Source organism: Glandiceps talaboti, chromosome 2 (assembly GCF_964340395.1).
Source record: "Glandiceps talaboti chromosome 2, keGlaTala1.1, whole genome shotgun sequence".
Classification (NCBI taxonomy): Eukaryota; Metazoa; Hemichordata; class Enteropneusta; family Spengelidae; genus Glandiceps; species Glandiceps talaboti.
In genome coordinates, this window is record NC_135550.1 from 22,563,427 (window position 1) to 22,583,093 (window position 19,667).

Genomic DNA, 19,667 nt, shown 5'->3' on the forward strand with positions numbered 1-19,667 from the left:
CGGCGTTATGATAGTAGAAACATAAACATGGCGATGTAAATGGTGTGTGGCGGTAATTTTATACTGATGGTTTACAGCAATGCATACGACAGGTTGGATTTTGACTGTCTTGGCTTTGAGCTGTGTATGGTCAGTACTAGTACAGTGGAAAAACCGTTCATATGAAAATGTTAGACTTCAAAATAAATTAGAAGTAGAAGACTGGTTGCAAACTAATGGTTTGGAGGAATACAAAAGTATATTTTGGGATACAGGTAAATAATTCACATATTATCTGGTTGATACATAATACACCTCATATTTATTCACATCCTGAGATGTTTTGGGAGATATGTATTTCTGTGTAGAATTGATTCATTAATTTGACTATCTTGTGTTACACAGTATAACAATCAACAGTTAAAAATGAATGAAATGTAGATAGAGTACCGTAATAATACAGACTAAAGGTTATGTATTGTGTAGGCCTTTTACAATACATTCCTCAGTAGTCCTGTATTCATATTCAGATCTGATCTTCAATTACTGTAATATAACCCAATTCCTGAAAGCTTGTAAATAGAACATATGTATATAAAATACAGGTATTATTTGCCACCCAGCATGGCATAACTTCTAAATAGTCTGTGTTGTCATCTTGATTTGCAGTCTGCTAGTAGTGGTTGTAAATACCTTGGTTCAGACATTTTGGACTTTGTGTGTTTGTCATATGCCTTTTGTCAGTGACAGATTTTTTTGGGTCATACATGTAAGAAAACCTTGTTTTCTCACAAAATTGATGTAGGCCTGATGAAATGTGTAAGGAGCAAGATTATGATGATAAATTGATAAAAAAAAGTATACACCTTTACCACTTCTATCACTGAAACTGTCAGACACTCATTATAATCATACATGTACATGTAGAGTGATGAATTACACTGTAATTCAAAACCATTCATTGCCCAGTTTGAGTGTAATTACCATGATCTGTGCATGTATTTATTGCCAAAATAACACTTTACCACCAAGGTGATGATTTGAATGGGCTTCTGGTAAATTGAAGTTTTTTTTTTTTGTAAAAATAGAAAGGTATCTTTTATAGTAAAGGTTTGCTATGAGTATATTAGTATTAGTGTGTATATTTTATATATGAATGTCACTACCAGATGAAATAAACAAGCAACACCTCAATTTTGTAAATTGTTGAAGGTCTAATGCCAGTGTTACCAAATTTTTATTTTTCCATTACATTTCTTCCATGCACATAACCTAATTGGGTTCTTTGCCTTTTTATAAAAAAAAAAGAGAGAGAAAAGAAGACAAATGTTAAGCATCTAGTCATATACTTTTATAAGTCAAACCAGATGGTTGGTTTGCATTTTAAAAAAAGCAGTAAAATTCAAACTGGGCAGATGAAAGGAAATCTGTTGATGAATCATCACGTTTTTTGGCAATACTTCAAGGCTAGGTCAGCTGGTTAATAATTCTACCGACTCCAGGAGTCATCAATCACAGATATGAACCCTAACAGACTTTCTTCCATGCAGTTGAACATTTTATTGAGTGAAGATTGAAAATAAAGACAAGTGTTTATAGATTAAAATGATCTTTAGCTGTACCTTACAATGTGTTCTTCTTTGTGTGCTTGTTGTTTTGTTTTTGTTAGCAGTATTTTTAGGTTGGTAATTAATTATTTTCTTTTGTTTATATATAGGTTATGAATACCTTGAAGAATTTGCCAGTGTTGATGTTAAAACACATCCTAAGTTCCAACATTTAGATTTTGAAGTAAAGATACACATTGACGATGCTATTCATAAACTTGGAGACAAATTTCTCATGAAAGAATGGCTTGAAGGAAAAGGACTTGAAGAATACTTAGAAAGGTTTGTTTAAAATGTTGTTGATAGATTGATTTTGATATTAGACTGTTCTAATGACATATTGCAATGGAGTTTTACAGCTTGGTAAAGAAGAAGCTGCCAGGCTCAAATAGGTAAATAAAGTGTAATTTTATTCTATATTTCAGCTTGTCAACAAGGTAATGTTTTCAGTAGCAGCTATTTCAGTGATTTTGTGATATCTTCAAACTCATGTCCTTCAATGTGAACTTATGTCAGTTATGAAAACAAAAACATTTGATAACTGTAAACATGCTTGAGTTCAAGTTTAGAAATCCTTGATGTTGACTATACAGTAAACCTTGGTCTTAAAAAGAACAAATTTGTACAGGGTCAGTAACTATTAGTGATACTCACTGCACCCTTGGCATTGCTGTGTGTATCTTTGTTGCTGTTGTCAAACTGTAAAGATGCATTGCAATCTTGCCACATAGCATCCACAAATATGAAGGACAATAAATTACACTTAATTTTGTAAAAAGGAAAACAATATGAAACATCAAACATGTTGGGAAGTTGGATGATATGACTAAACCTGCACTGAATAAAGCAAAGTTACATGAACTTGCAAATATTTACAATAAATCAGAAATATGGCCACTTGGTATGATATGTATGTTAAATCTTTTCATATCATTAAATATGTTTACTACATTTATAAACACACATGCATATAAACATAATGTCCTCACATATGTTACCTGTAAAGTAGTCCTACCTTGACCCAATAGGTAAAGAGGGTGTACTATAGGTAAGCATACTGTCAACATATTGTACATGTATTATTGCAGTAGTACAGAGTAGAACAAGGCATGCTACCATATGGGTTCTGTCCTCTGTACTGGTTTCATGTATAATATACTGGTTATTTTGATATTTCATTAGTTGGTTGTAGTACATTTGTCAAATCCTTCTCAGGAAGTGAATATAGTCTATTAATCCTCTCTCTACTTGGGGTTATTAGTATGGACACAAATATAAGCTGAGCAAAACAGTGGCCATATGGATGAGGATTGAGTGTTTTATTTTTGGATTGTTATTTTATAGAACAATTTTACCACGACTTCCTACTTGAAAAAACAAATTGAAACAACCTAGGCCAAATCTGTGTTAGTAACCCAATACATTGCAAAAAACTAAAAGATATGTGAAAAGTTTATTATTGTACATAGTCATACAATAACAAAGATTTTTATTCATTTATCAGTCATTTACAATTTATTGAGTTACAAATAGGGACTTGGTATATGTTGTTTCACATTGATTTTTCAACTAGGAAGTCATGATAAAATTAAATTAAAAAAATCAAAATAAATACCCGATCATTACCAAAGATATGGCCACTTTAATGTCTTCATTTTGCATAGTTTCAGCCAATCACGTTGTGATGGATGTGACTTTCATACAATGTATAGGGTGTCCATACTTTCATTAGACATTATACCATGTGTGCCATACATTCCATAGGAAATACTTTAGTAACAGGTTTGGGGACACATACTATACTATCAATCATTTACAACACATTTGAATTCATGACATTTAAAGTTATCCATCAATTTATGACTTTTACTAATCATACACCATACTATGACCTTTCTGCAAACTAATAAAAGCATAACTTATGTGTATTGGCATTAAACACTCACACAAGCATACCTTGGTATTAGTATGAACACTTTCCTACTGACAGTTGTGTGTATATATATATAGTAAGGAATGGGTTGTTAACTATCAAGGGATACATCCCCAGTCACAAAATATGTGTTGGTTTTAATAATACCACCTGTTCATTTATGAGTCCGGTATAACCTACAATGGGTTATTCAAATTGTCTCAACTCAGACATACATGTACGGTTATATAAATCGTGTTTGTAAAAAGGTATGTTTTTTAATCTTTATCTAAAGTATTAAATTCAGTCTACTGATACACATAGTGCCATAGCGTGTTTGGATATTCTCATCAATGTTTTCATCCTGCAATATGTTCATAATCACTTTAATGATATTTATATCCAGAATCAATCTTGTTTTATATCCGGAATCAGACCAAGATTTTTTGATTGCACTGTATGTTTCTTGAGCAATTACCCAGTCTCTGTATGCTGTATTTTTATTAGGTTACAAGGGGTGAAATGTGTTTGTGGTTCATTTGTTTTAATCATGAGATGGTGGTGGTGGTAGTGGTGGTGGTGGTGGGGGGATTTGATATTCATATGCAGTAGTATATTTTTCAACTCTAATCATTATAATAATCCAATCATAAAATAAATAACTTTTTGGACTGATGATTAAAATAATAATACCTAAGTGTTTCCCAATGCATAATCACAAGAGTGGCTTGATTAATTTCATTTTGAAATTTAAGTCTGATTTATGATAAATTGGTTTTCATCATGTACAATGTTGTCTGAACTCTGTGTGAACTGCCATGTTAGCTACATGTATGTAACTAGTACAAACAAAATGAGAGGTCAAAACCTCTTTGCCAGGCATTATTAGCAAAGGGTGACTCTCTATGTCATCAGTCACGGTGTACATAATTACATACATGTCTGTCTACAGTTGCAGGATAACACAGACTACTGACACAGGCCACAACAAATATTCTGAACTGTATATGTCAATCAGTGATTCTGAGTGAAATTGGTTAAAAACAATTTCCGAACAAATATTGTGTTGTAATATACAAATATACCAGTAATATTATTGGATTATATTATGATGTCAGCTTTGTATATAAAGACTATAGTCTAGACTGAACATTCATCATTGTGTACATTCAGTTTTAATCAGCTAGTATGAGTGATTGTATAGACAATAATTTTTCTTCCAATTTTTGTCTAGTCTTGTGAATGATAACGCTGCACCTGTTCAGTGTGTAATCTATTGCAATGAAAAACACGTAAAGTGATTTGTGCATCCCAACATTCACCAACATTCCAAGTTATAGCCTTTGTTACACTACAGATGATGTATCTAACACAAATAGAAAGTTCATTTCTAGCAACAAGTTACATTTCATACCAAGGCAGTCTGTTACACTGTGAACATGTTTACAGAAGAGAAAGTTCATTTTCATCAAGTCACATTTCATATAGTCTAGTTCCTGATGACTGTGTTCCGATTTTACTCTACGTTATCTTCACACATACATTGTACATGTAGTCTAGTTCCTGACGACTGTGTTCCGATTTTACTCTACATTATAGTCACACATACATTGTACAGTAGTCTAGTTCCTGACGACTGTGTTCCGATTTTACTCTACGTTATCTTCGTGTGAAGATAACATAGTGTAAAATTGGAACACGGTTGTCAGAAACGAGACCACATTTCATACTATTGGCAATTTGTTGTGCTATACTATACATGATGTATGGACATGTAATGGTGAATAGGGAGTTCATTTTCAGCATTGAACAAGTCACATTGGCATTTCATACCTTGGCAATTTGTTACATTTTGTACATGATGTATGTGACTTGCTGCTGGAAATGAACTTTTTCTCTTCAGTAATATATTTCACATCATTGGCAATTTGTTACACTGGATGATGTACATGTATATATAATGTTGAATAGAGAGTTCATTTCCAGCAAAAATAATAACTCAAATGTCAGACCATTGTCAATCTGTCACAATTGGTGAATGATTTACGCAGTGCGATTAGAAGTTCATTTCAAGTAACCAATGACATTTCATACCATCAGTAATCTGGGTGATTTACGTTATGCAACATAGGAAGTTCAATGTCAGCAGCAAGTGACATTTCAAACCAAGCAAATTCATTTCTACTAGGATTATGTCGTATGCAATACCATCAACAATCTGTTACTCAGATTTATTTATATATTTATTTACTGAAGAGAAAGTTCATTTCCATCAACAGGTTACATAATCCAACCGTCATCAGTGTATCAGATATTATATTTGTATGTTATGTCATACATTCATTCAGCAATAACAATTTGATTTTGATTTTACTTGCATTTCTAATTGTTGCATAGTTGTTTGTTTTACCTGCCCCAGTATGTTAATTTTTTAAACCATTAATTTTTTTTTGGCCTGTGTTGAATGTATTTTCATGATTTTGCATTTTTAAACAGTGTTTATTTGGTCAGTTTGGCATGTGTTTTGATGATTTGCATTCCTGTGTAACAGCTGCAATATTTGATTTGAAGAGATCCATGTGAATTTTCACAGTAACGAAAACAGATAAATGATGTATGATGATACAGAATTGGAAAGAGAGACAGGGAAATTCTGTTACACACCAGTTGACAGCATAGATGGTGTAATCAAATCTACAAAGTTACTTAGTCTTTTATCAATCACATTTAATAGAAAACTTTGAAGAAAAAATATTAGGAGCTTGGATTATTTGATTTTGAGTTTGTTTGTGCATTGCTAATTACAGACCCCAACCAGCTAAATAACCATATATCTATTACAAATAGATAAAGTTCATTTCCATCAACAGGTTACATAATCCAACCGTCATCAGTGTATCAGATATTATATTTGTATGTTATGTCATACATTCATTCTGCAATAACAACTTTCTCTTCAGTAAATAAATATATAAAATCGCAAAGTTGGGTGAATTTTTTTGCTAAATTACGCCTTACTTGCCAAAAATCAGACATTAACTCCCCCTAACTCCAACATTAATTTCGGAGCCTTCAAGTCCCAAACAGTGTCCAGAGGTACCCTAATTACGACAAAATTGGCAAATGTAGCAATGCATGCAGCATTTTGAAACAGGCAGTGTGATCTTATCTATTTATGTTAACGTTACAGGAATTGTAACACTTGCTTACAGTTAAACATTGAAATGAAAAAAAAAAAAAAAAAATAGAAGAAAAAGCCCCCAAAATCACAGCAAATGCTACAATTATTGCAGCTACTTACAACCAACCTAGCTATGTAGTCAAGAATCTAACAATACATTAAACACTTTACAAGTCCAGCTAAATAGCGATGAGTCAGCAATTAAACTAAATGTCAAATTCTGCTAAATAGACATGAACCTGCATAGCTTGTGACCAGTGTAGTCACATGGCTTTTATTCTGATACAACATATCTAGACACCCAATCCACCTAAATAACCACAAATTTGTTTCAGCATAGCTTAAATCCAAATATTGCTAGGGATGGCCTTGAATCTGCTACAGCATAGCTATGTAGTAAACACATAAACCAGCTAAATAGCCATACACATCAGCATAGCAAATCCAACTAGATATCCAGCTGAGTAGTGGGACATCTGGTACAGCAATCTTGAACCTGATACTTAACTTGCAGTGTTTGTAGGCAGTAACAGTACTTGTGGTAATTACCAGCTTAGTTAACTTTGCTATCCCATATTCCCTGCATGTTTCCCATGCATGGTAGTAATTTGTGTGCATTTCTGTTTTATCGATTGCGTTTTCAGATTAATTTTTCATGGCTACACCTCACTTAGTCAGTTAGCAGACTTAGATCTGTCAGATCTTGATGTGATCAACACATTGCATATAACCTTTGAGGATTTCGTAATCTTCAGGAAGGACATAAAAGAGATAAAGCAGGCTAGACAAGACATAGAATTCAGAAGTAAAGCATGGAGAGAATATGTTAGAGCAACCAAGAAGACCAAGATGGGTTTATGTAAGTGTCTAAATCTTATCAGTCAATCAAGTTATAAAGCACCAGTTTCTGTCAAGTTCTCAGGCACTGTAATAAGTTGAAGGCTTTAGAGAATATATGAGATTTGGTTTTCTTTCTAAAGTATTGTCTGTCATTTTTGTAGTCATCAATTTTGTCTTATCAGCAATGAATATGCTTATTTGTGGTACATGTTGATGCAAAAAATTAAGCAATACTCACAGAAATATGTTTATTATATAAATTACTGCATAACAATTTCAAAAGTTTCAAAATTAGTGAACTGTGTATTTCAGGAAAAGTCTTTGTAAGATACAGTCACATTGACAGTAATACATGTACATGTACATTAATAATGATAAACATATAGTACATACCAATATTTTACAACTAGAGTTCTAAAGCATAGTATTAGAAATGACAGTAAAATACGATTGAAGGGCAAGTAATGTGAATCAATGAATCTATAATGTAGGAACTCCGAATACCAGGAGATGATGATGATGATGATGGTAGTGGTGTTGCTGAACTTGAGGACTTCAAAAACACACAACCTTTGACACTGACACAAGTATTCACTTTTTCTACATACGCTGACTAGTTTTTTCACCTGTTCAAAGATCTTCATTAAGTAGAAAATATTAATGAAGATCACACTTTTGATAATGAACCAAACTTTAAAACTCTGAAAATCAGGAAAGATAATTGCTAAGCTATTCATGATAAGATGAAAATATCATAAAGTTTAATATTGTAGTGGTTTACCTGTTTGGTATGTCCAATTTACAATCCAATCTCACCTGTTAGGTTTTGATGTTTTCTTTTACCAGTATCATTCATCATGACCATCCTTGCATCAGTTGTTACCGTACCTCTGTTTGTCCTGATTATATGGTGCAAGTATGCTTTCAATCCATCAACATTATTACAAAACTTGAGAAGACCTGTACGAAGAAATCAAAATCGAACCCACAACCGAAGTTTTTTGAACTACATAACTGGTAGTTTCCTAGACCAGGAAAAATGTACAGTGGAATGGGGATGGAAGGATACTGCAGTCGTGGGTCAAATGTTGACGTTCACTGCATACGTAAGTTATACCAAATATTAATATCTAGGCATACATTAGCCTTCTACCTGTAGGTAAAGTATACTAGGTAGACTTACTTTACACATAGCAGTCAAAATTGATTGAGGCTGGTTACATTATTGGTGATGTATGAGTATATAAAAAACCAATTCATGCACTTAATTCAACTCTAAAGGGGATAAGTAGGGATATGCCAAATTTTTGTAATCTGTGAGAAGTTGTAATAAGGCCTAACAAAAACAATTGCGTCTTTCCGATTATACTAAATTTTAGAATAGGTGGGGTAGGTAGATTTTTTTTTTTTTTCATATAATTTTTTTTTTTCATATGTGAGTGTCTAGTTCAGGTAGTTATGTTTTCCGTAGTTTTCCCTATGGTCTCTGTGTTGTTGGTTTCTTCCCATCAGATGTACAGCTATTACAGATTGGAAGAACAGTTTTATATTGTCTTTTTAAGTTGATGTCAGTTTCTGCACTGACTATTTCTTGCTGACTTCACAATTTTCGTGATTTTATTATTTTTTTCTTGAATATGTAAAAAAAAAGTTTAGGGTCAGCGTGAAAAACTAGGTGGGGTCGGGTAACTGGAACCTAACAATTTGTTTAGGCCTAAGTAAATAGAAATATTATAAAGAATAGTTTACTGAAAGTGAAAGCAATTGATAAATAGTTATTGGGAAAGAGTCGATGATTAATTCTTTTGTTGGCTACCAGCTCTTAGGGCAACCTTATTTATTTAATACATGTATATGTTTCTCTTGACCTGACTGATCCTATATTTCTTCAATCGAGCAAAATAATTTTAAAAATCAATGTTCTCTATGGCACATTAAAAATAAATCACAACTGTAAGAAAAGAAAGGGTTCATAGTTTCTTTGTTTCTTTGTCATTTCTTGAAGTCACCAAAAATTGAGTTTAAAGTCAAAAATGAAAAAAATGAAAAATTGGTAATGTTGGATAATTCAATACTTATGGATTGCAACATGATGCAGAAACTGTCAGTCTGTTTGTCTGTCTGTCTGTCATATTGAATTTTCACAGAGCAAATGAACTAGACCTTGACCTTGGCAATAGTATTGAGTTTAGTAGTATTTGCAACCCATTTGAGAATGATCAAGTCAATGAAATGAGTGAGAGGTAGGACTAGTTTGACCTTTTAATGACTTCATTGTCACTGTTTGGAAATCTATTAATATTATCACAAAAATATGAATATGTAAATTTTTAATTATCAGAGGAAAATACAGATGAGAAATCACTGTCAACAGCACCATTACAGAATACAATTAAAATCCAATTCAATCTTTATTTCATAATGAACATGACATATTCATTATCAATGTGATGTAACGAACTACAACAAATGTATTCATTGTTTCATCTTGCTCCATCAACTAATTTCAAACTCGGCCATTATCATGTATCAGACTTTTGTCCTAGCAGATCAAATCACTTCAAGATGAAAACTAAATGAAGATATGTCATCATTTGACAATACCGTACTGACAGTTTTACTACGAACTATAGTGTAACCTTGTTCTTCTAACGGTTCCAAAACCAAAAGATAATGATTTGTAATGAGATTGATCTTAAAATAACCTTGTTGAAAATACATCTAATCAAGAATAATGACTCTCTTCAAGGCGATTACTTCCGATACTTGATTACAAATTCCTTTTTAAAAAAATGATTCAAACTGTTATTACATGTTTCAATTGGCAACTTCCTGCTTGAGACTGTAATAAAGTGATGATGGCGAATACCGTTCATTTACATATTACTTCTCCATATACGAAGTGAGTGCATGACTAGTGGATCATTTGGTTTATGTTGCTACAATCCTTATGAAGTGCTGGCCCCCATGGTGTGACAGCAATAACCATTGAATCGTATTAACTGTCTACAATTCATTACAATTCAGTTTTATAGGAAGAACGGTTCACGCTATCCCATCTCTACTGCTGACAACGTCAGTGTGGATATTACACACAGAGATATTAAGATCAATCCTACAGTAGAGCTAGGCAGTCAAGCAGAAAAACCTCATCATACTGCCAAAGTCACCTTTACAGTGCATAAAGCTGGAACTTACACAATATCTGTCATGGTTGGAGGGGTTCCAATCAAAGGAAGTCCGTTTGATCAACTTATATCTCCAGGTATGCATAAGTCTCGTTTCTTTTAAACATGAGTGTAAATTTTTAAACTACAGTTTTTATCGTAAAGTTGTAATATTCAGTTGTTTCTCATTCATTTGTTCACAAGACTTTCCATTACTCACAAACAAACAAAACCCTGTGTGAGTGAATGTTTTTGAACTATGAGTACATGAAATATCACTACTCACAGAGACAGAAAGTCATTGCGATTATTCCTCAGAAGTATTGACAATAACCTCAAAATTTCACCAACATCTCATCAACAAAGTCAGGGGTGTACAAAAAACGAAACGCTATGGGTGGTACAATTTGATACTGATTTTATTTGTGATTTATATTTCAGGCAAAGTAGAAGCGGCTAATACAGCATTTCTTCAACACAGTTCTACCATTGTTGTCACTCAGGGAGAGTTTCAGGAGCTTGCCATTGAACCTAGAGATGAGTATGGAAACGTTTGTGATCAGAAATTGGAATCCACATTTGATAATCAATATGATATCCAGGTCACAGAGGTCAGTATATGTCTGTATATCTCTGTGTCTGCATGTTTGTGTGTGTGTGTTGTGTGTCTGCATGTTTGTGTGTGTGTTGTGTGTGTCTGCATATTTGTGTGTGTGTTGTGTCTCTGCATGTTTGTGCATGCGCTGTGTGTCTGTGTGTATGTGTTATCTGCATGAATATTCATGAATAAGTGTGCCAGCATATATGCCTCTTCTTTCAAGTTAAGGTTAACACTAGCCCAGGATGTTTCATCGTGCATCACATTATTAAACAGAGGAAATTTTTTTGTTGCTAATTATCTCAAGTTTCTGTTTAATTAGATCAGAATATTTCTTCATAATTAAACCATATATTAGGATAGCTCTTATAATCATTTTTGGACACTATTTTCCTAACCTTTATAGACATGTGTTGTGTTGCATTGTGGGTATTCACTGTACTTTATACATGTATGTGGATGGCATGTATGGTGTTATATCATCACATCAGCGCAGTATGGTCGTATCTGCCTATACAATTGCATAGCAGGTACGACCGTACTGCACTGACATGACAGTATGTATTTCAAATCAGGACAGGTTCAGTGTCTTTGCTTTACAGAGAAGTATATATTCTTTTGAGATGTTCAACAAAAAAGAAAATTGCCCTTTTAGCGTCTGTACCTGTGTATTAAATCCAACAGATAGGGGATACAACAGGAGAATCATTTTCACCAGTGTGGCAAGTGACTGATGAACTGAGGAATAAAATTATGGTGCATATCAAAATGCCAGACACTGGCTGTTATGAGGCAAAAGCTACTTATCAAGGCAAACTACTTAAAAATGGAGAATTCAATATCATTGTACTTAGTGGTAAGTAAGAGCAGTACTCTAGTAGATCATTTTGTTAGTTTGTAAAGTAAGGCGTGGAATCTTCATCTTTTCTAATCGAGAGTTCACAAATGTGACACAAGAGTATGATACAGTAGAATTGTTTGACAGAGGTTATCAATTCTATGCTAACCAGAGCATGCAGTCAATTTAAACTATGGGAATTTTCTTTTCATACTACTGTTGCTTTCAATCTGACATTGATTTCAGGTGTGATTTCACAAACCAATAGGGCAAGTCATTGTCACATAAATGTATTCGTCTTACACTTGTCATTGGAAACAAAATTAGTAGGGTGAGGGTAGAATCCTAAAAGACATGGATGAAAAGGATGACGCTAACAAGCTCAAGCTCCTTATATGGCTCTCAAAGAAGAGTGCCCTCTAGTGACAGACTATAACAGTTATAAAATAGGTGAAAGCAAGATGTGATTCATGGTGTTTTTTGTGCTACGGTGTAGATTTTAAATAAGTAGTGCTTGGTTGTATATTTTAAATGAGATTCTTGCCAAGGCCAAATAACATGGTCCTAGAGTCTATGTGTAAGTCATAAGAAATACATGTAATTAAATGTAATTATAAAAGTTGTATGTGAAGTGTTAGAGCACATTATCATCAGCTATATGTACAAACTCCCAACACTTCATGGATAAACCAGAATAGATTTTCCCTTTCAGTTTAGTTATGGAGTCTCTAGAAATGTGTTCAACAAGAGATGTTCTTTGCAAATGTCTTTACACTTTTTTGCTTGACATGTCTGTATCAAATTCACACTAACATCAAACTTTGTCCAAGTCTTTCACCATTTGATTTGTTTTTTCTCCTGTGTCTATAGAAAGTGATGCTGCCAAAGTTAAAAAGAATGTTGCCAAAAAGAACTTCAACATTTGGTATGAAGCTTACTTGAGAGGTACAAATAATGAGAGACATAGACGACCAAAGAAGGTGTATTGTTACATATCTCCTAGACAGTTGACTATCAAGGAATACTATTGGAAGATTATTCCTAAAAGATTGTATACATTCAGAGTGTGTCCATCTACTAAGGTTGGTTGACTTTACATAAATGTATTTGATATTGATGCCATCCATTATTGTAGATTTGTAAAACATTGTCTCTTGATTGAGAAAATATATGTAACTGTTTGTAAGCTGTGTTGCTTTTAGGGGCAATATGTATATTTTGTTGCTCATTAAACAACTTTCTGGTTTGTACCTAGCTTGGCCATATTTCAGAGTCGAGCAGTGTAACAGTGTTTACCTGTGTGTGTACAGTATGCATCTCATATTCATATCAAAAGTACTATTCATTAAACATGTGTCTTTTGTACAGGCAAATATAATCCATATATTATCTAACAAATATTTTTTCTCTATTAGTTTCAGTTTGGTAGTATCAACAATGAGTGTGGTCTTCCTATGTTTACTATAGATGATGGTACTCAACCTCCCATTGATATGGCTAGCAAAGAGAGGGATATACTGGCAGCTACATTTACACAGTTTCTACTCAAGAATATTGGTGAGTATAGTCTACAACAAATATAGCTAGTCTATCTATTTTATTATTATTATTTGACTTTATTTAAACTCGATAAATTGTTTAGCCAAAGGCTCTTCTCACACAATGTCGAGTATCTTAGAAATATTTACAATATGAGTGTGATGTAAAGTGCACTAAATATAATAGGTACTTGTCAACAAAGGCTAAATAAGCATGAAACAGGCGATAAGTTTAGACCATAAGTTTCCTAAAATGGCTGTCAAGTTTGTTCTTATTCTTCCTATTCAGATTGACAATTCGAAAAATGTTTTGCCCGTGAACATCTTTATATGCACACTTCTGTTGTTTATCACAATTTCTATACTTCACACTTCATCATATTTCTTGTCATATTTCAGGTGGGTCTGAGACCTTTCAGGACAAACAAGAGTTTTTCTTTCAAGAAGTAAGGCACTTGCACAACAGGAGAAGTCGTTCTAAATTAACTTTGTCAATCAACAGATTTGATCTGTTAGACAGTGTAAGTATGGCTGTGTGCCGTGACTGTTCACACTATAACCATGTGATATCAGTGTTCAGAGGATGGTCTAGCACCACTACTGATCACAATATGGCCCATTATATATTGCATAGTGTACTCTGATATCAATACCTTTTACATTTACCCTCTTAAAAATAATGGGTTGATCATCAGTTAAAAACAGGGAAAAAATGTTAAATTGTGTGTGCACGTGTTGGTGATATTTTCAATTCAGAATCATACTTTTGTCAAGTCTAGTGTGGATGATTTAGAAATGGTAATTGAAGTCAGAAAGAACTAGGAACCATTTTGATAAATAAAACCTTGAATTTCAGCAACAAACAATAATTTTCACCCTAATATGTGGTTATTGTGTCAACATGTCATCATCAGTAAATTTGTGGGTTTTTTTTCTTATCTGATTATTTAGAGTGTATATTTTGGGTTAGGATTAAAGAAATATCGGGTCATGAGAAACAGAAATGAAAGGGCTGCTGTTGTCACAAAGTTCAAAAAGTACTGAAAATCAGTGATTAGAAGAGTTAGTTAAATCTGGACATTTACGTGTAAAATTAGTCATCGAATCACCAAAGTGACTTACCTCAATGTTTGTTCTGTTCCAGTCCATTAGAGCTACCAAACACTTTTCAACAAATGACTGGTGTAAGAACTTCCAAATTGAGTTCGTTGGAGAAGAGGGTTTAGACTGGGGTGGTGTTCGCAGAGAATGGTTTGAAGTTGTAAGTGATGCACTATTCTCACCTGAGAAGCAGTTATTCAAGAGATTTAAAGATGATAATCAGGCCTTGGTAAGTCATTTATCAATCTTTGTCTTCACATCAGTGGTGTCTTCTTTAAATCTGTCAGGTTGGATGTCTTACATTTGGAGCGTAACTAATGGCAATTAACAGTATAGTGACATAGATTAGTAATTTGTTTTCCTTCTAGAGAAATACATACAGATCTGTCATATATTTTACAACTTACTACATTTTATTGACTTTGAAGGTTCATCCCAACCAAAGAAGACCTACTCACCTTGCCAAACTGAAATTTTATGAATTTGCTGGAAAGATTGTTGGAAAATGCTTATATGAATCTGCAATGGGACAAGGATACAGACAGCTTGTCAAAGCAAGGTTTACCAGATCATTCCTGGCTCAGTTAATCGGTTTAAGGGTAAATTTCAAGGTGAGTACTTATTGAGATCAAAAATCTGTGATATTACCCTATAATGTGAATGAATTAATTGTGAGTCCCATAATAGATTAAAAAGCATTTTTTCCTTGTCTTCTTGAAACCAAACTTAGAGTTGACAATAGACCTTTCTCATCTCTGCTGTAACAGTATCACCTGCATTTGTTTAGGAGAATATTAGGAGTTATGGGTAATTTATATTACATAAAATTTGTATCTATAAAGCAGTACCTATCATACCCAATCATCTTTCATCACATACTTCTTTCCATTCCTCTGTATGATTTGTCCAGTATTTTGAGACAGATGATCCCGATACATATGTAACAAAGATCAAGTACATTCAAGAGAATGATGTTGATGATTTAGACTTGGTGTTTGCTGAGGAAGAGTACAATGAGAACGGTTCTGTTGATAAGGTAAACCATTATGTCATTATAGTACTGTTACACATTTCAAATTCTTGAATGTCAGCTTAGTTATTTTCGAAAAAACTTCATTAATATCTTTGGTTCACTTTGCAAATATATAATTTTTAGAGTGGGATTTGTTAGTGTGTGTGTGTGTGTGTGTGTGTGTGTGTGTGTGTGTCTGTCTGTCTGTCTGTCTGTCTGTCTGTCTGTCTGTCTCTTGCTGGGCTGTGTGCATTTAATTCACACTTATACACACAAAATGTTTATGTGTGTGTCACTGTCTATTTGTGTATATGTTTTCTACGTATACCTGTGACTGTGAATATGAGATAATGTGATACAAAATATTAATTCTACGTGATGTAGTTTCACCTATGTCAAAAATAAAATCCAGAAAGTCCATTATTTGTTTTACCCCTGTCGTCAGCTGACATATGATGTGCCAACATTTCCCAACATAAATCATATATTTCCATCTCTTCAAGAAGATCTCATAGATAGACCAGGTTTGTTGGATGATTAATTCATTGTCATGGAGAGAATTTGTTCTGGGATCATTTAATTTGTACAACTACTAGAACTAGTACATTTTTTGCAGATTGTGGAATTGATAACAGATGGGGCCAACATATCAGTAACCAATCAAAATAAGATGCAATATTTAGATCTGTTAGCACAGTATAAACTTTCCACGAGTGTAGAAAATGAAATAGAACACTTTCAGAAAGGTAGGTAGCTGACATGTTTGTTGAGTTTCACTTTCAAGGTAAGTTACCTTATAGGGAAAGTCCTTCTTGTTTGTACAAAATATTCCTATGTGGACTATCAATTACTTACAAGCTAAGTGTAGTAATATTCCACATCATGTTATTCTTTGATAAAAAAACAACAGAAAGGGGCAATGTTGTGGTGAAGCAAGAATAGATACATGAATGAACAAGATGACAATATCCCATCACATGAATCTGAAAGCTATATGTTAGATACTCTCAGATTGTAACATAAGTACTTGAAAACAAATTTGCCTGTTAAGGTCATAATACACACTGTAGGAAGCTGTCCCAGATACATATGATATTTGTATTACTGTACATGAAATATTTTAAAAGAAGAAAAAAGGAAGTTATAATTTTATTCACAGTAGATGTGAAAGTGAAGTATGCTCATGCTAATAAGCTCCTCCTTTGAACAAATTTAATTTCCTGTACAGACCCTTACCAGTGTAATGATGTCATCACATATCTTCATCCTTACAATACAGTAAGGGTCTACAAACTTGCATCAAACTGACAATGGTGACTTGTTCCCAAATATGATATGAAGAGGACATTGAGAGAGATGAATTGATCACTTTTTCCCTATCTGATTTTCAGGTTTAAATGAACTCATACCTGATCACTTGCTGAGTATTTTTGATGAAAATGAGTTGGAATTATTGATGTGTGGTAGCAGTTCCTTTGATGTGGATGACTTTAAGAAAAACTGTGTCATCAACTGTGGAGGTGGCTATGCATTTGCTAGGGTGAGTATTCAATATGGCTACCTGGGTAATTTTCACTTCAAGAAAAACTGTGTTATAAATTGTGATGGTGGTATGCCTTTGCCTGAGTGACTCTGAGTATTCAAGTTTCAAAGTTAGAGTTTCGGTTTATCTATATATGTAAATATATAAAAATAGATACACATGTTATAAGGTAAAAACAATACCGGGACAATTTATAAGAACACTGGACATGTCATGAGGGCCTAACATTCCACACCTATTAAAGATTAGTCCAAAGACCTGGCTATCTGGATTGACATGTCATTCACAGTATATCAAACCAGATAGCCAAGTTCCTAGGCAAATATAAAATGTACATATTAGTCAATAGTAAAATAAAACAAGTGATGTGTGTTAGATTTTATAGTAGAAATTACCATTGCTAACATTTGCCTCTTCCATACTGTATCAGCAACTTGGATGGTTCTGGACTGTTGTCACCGGTTTTAGTCAAGATGACATGGCAAGACTGTTACAGTTTACAACAGGTTGTTCACAGCTACCACCAGGAGGCTTTGCTGAACTAGTACCCAAATTTCAAATCAGTGCAGCTCCGACCTATGGCAATCTACCAACAGCACATACATGGTAAGGAATCTACTTCTATTTACTACTGTAAAACCAGAAATTGACCTGAAGTATAAGTAAGCATTGTAAGTATTCAAAAGCCCTTGTTGGATAAGCATTAAAATTTGGTTGACTCAAAGAGTGATAGAGCTATAGTAAAAGTTAGTTCAGAACAGTAGAGCAATCCTATCCAATTCTCATGGCTTCACTGATAAAAGAGAAGTAACATGAGAAATCTGGGATTGAATCATGGGCCTTTAAAGCATGTTTACTTGCTGGTGCGTTCTTTTAAGATGGTACAGTACTGTTACAAGGGAAGAACCCTCTCACAAATTGATAATGACTAATATTTTCTCTATTTGAAATTTTATTTCAGTTTCAACCAGTTATGTCTTCCATTGTATGACAGTCTAGAACATCTCCAGAGATCATTACTGGTGGCTATCAATGAAGGATCAGAAGGTTTTGGTATTGTGTAATATAGATAACAGATAAATGTCAGTGACTTTTAACCAGAACAACAAGTATGACATGTTACTAGTAGTCTTTCAAATATTCAAGTATGGTCATTTGCATACAACAAAATAATGATGATAAATGTCTGTGACTTGTTACCAGGACAATGAAGTATAACAAGTTACTTGTGATATATTGTTTGATGTAGATACCAGATAAATACCCATGACTTGTTGCCATAACAACCAAGTATGACTGGTTACTTGTGGTCATTCAAATGTGATCATCTGTATGGAACTGAATATGGATAAATGTCTGTAAACTTGTTGCCAGCACAACCAAGGCATGACATGTTCCCTTATAGTCCTTGCAATATTCAAGTGTAACCATCCATTTACAACAGAGTATGGGCATAGAGAAGTAACAGCTGAAACCATACATAAGAACATGTTTTGGAATCCTGTTACACCAAAGACTTTCTGCTATCCAGCTAGGATAATGTGTGTTTTTTTATTGGAAAGACAAACGGTCACAAATGAAAGTGATTGGTGGTATAAATGGGGTAAACATAGAATGTCGTAATCATTTCTGGAATTTTTTTAGTTATATGTGTGTGTCATAAGGTATTGGACTGAAATTAATTCCCAAAAGTAGTTGTGATGGTAAAACTCAAAGAGAGAAATGCACTGATGCATCATGTAGGTAACAGAAGTTAGGGAATAGTGCCAAATGTAGAGACATCAAACACAGGGAATAGTGCCAAACAGTAGATATTGCTTTTCAAGAGAGATAGGTTTTCATGCATGTCTTTTCAATTCACTGTAGTTTTCCAAAAGTGGAAGTCCATATAGTTTGATTTTTGGTAAGAATTCTGTTTTTTGCGATTTAAAACAAAACCTGGTCACAGTGAACTTCAAAAGGAGGGTTTATACGCTTCATATAAATGCAACTTATTGTTGTGTTGTCATTATTTACATACTAGATTTTTATGATGTTTTTATATCCTTGTGATCTTACAACTACTGGGCTGGTTCAATGTTCACAGTCCCTCTATCAGATGTAGATGGATCGTGATTTACTGATTTGGTGATGCCCTACAAACAGGATGGAAGATAGTCAGAATGTTTAGAAAACTATCTTGTTCAGGTTTGTTAAGAATATCAGTTTTTCCTTTTTTTTATTTTTGTTGGTCAAATATCAGATTTAACATAACATAAAAATGATCTTTACTGTAAATTAAATGTTATCAGTTGACTGAAACTTTGTTCCAAATTTTACAAATTTTAAGAAGTATTACTTTTACCAATCAA

The 19,667-nt window shown here is 33.5% G+C and overlaps 1 protein-coding gene across 1 annotated transcript; it reads left to right on the top strand.

The window, feature by feature from the left end:
* Positions 1 to 20: 20 nt before the first annotated feature.
* LOC144450563 (apoptosis-resistant E3 ubiquitin protein ligase 1-like) lies at positions 21 to 18,756 on the top strand. Its single transcript, XM_078141209.1, has 17 exons — positions 21 to 254; positions 1,697 to 1,868; positions 7,324 to 7,538; positions 8,366 to 8,625; positions 10,547 to 10,784; positions 11,128 to 11,297; positions 11,969 to 12,144; positions 12,997 to 13,204; positions 13,538 to 13,679; positions 14,060 to 14,181; positions 14,805 to 14,990; positions 15,190 to 15,372; positions 15,672 to 15,797; positions 16,390 to 16,519; positions 17,165 to 17,313; positions 17,747 to 17,922; positions 18,278 to 18,756. Exons 1-17 carry the CDS (start codon positions 80 to 82, stop codon positions 18,378 to 18,380), a joined length of 2,931 nt encoding a protein of 976 aa, XP_077997335.1. The 5' UTR covers positions 21 to 79; the 3' UTR covers positions 18,381 to 18,756.
* Positions 18,757 to 19,667: the final 911 nt, after the last annotated feature.

Excerpts from the sequence above, each read along its gene's own strand:
- LOC144450563 (XM_078141209.1), top strand. The coding sequence starts at position 80 with ATGCATACGACAGGTTGGATTTTGACTGTCTTGGCTTTGAGCTGTGTA. Across the intron at positions 13,680-14,059 it reads GTTTCTACTCAAGAATATTG|GTGGGTCTGAGACCTTTCAG; the intron begins GTGAGTATAGTC and ends GTCATATTTCAG. Across the intron at positions 15,373-15,671 it reads GTTTAAGGGTAAATTTCAAG|TATTTTGAGACAGATGATCC; the intron begins GTGAGTACTTAT and ends TGATTTGTCCAG.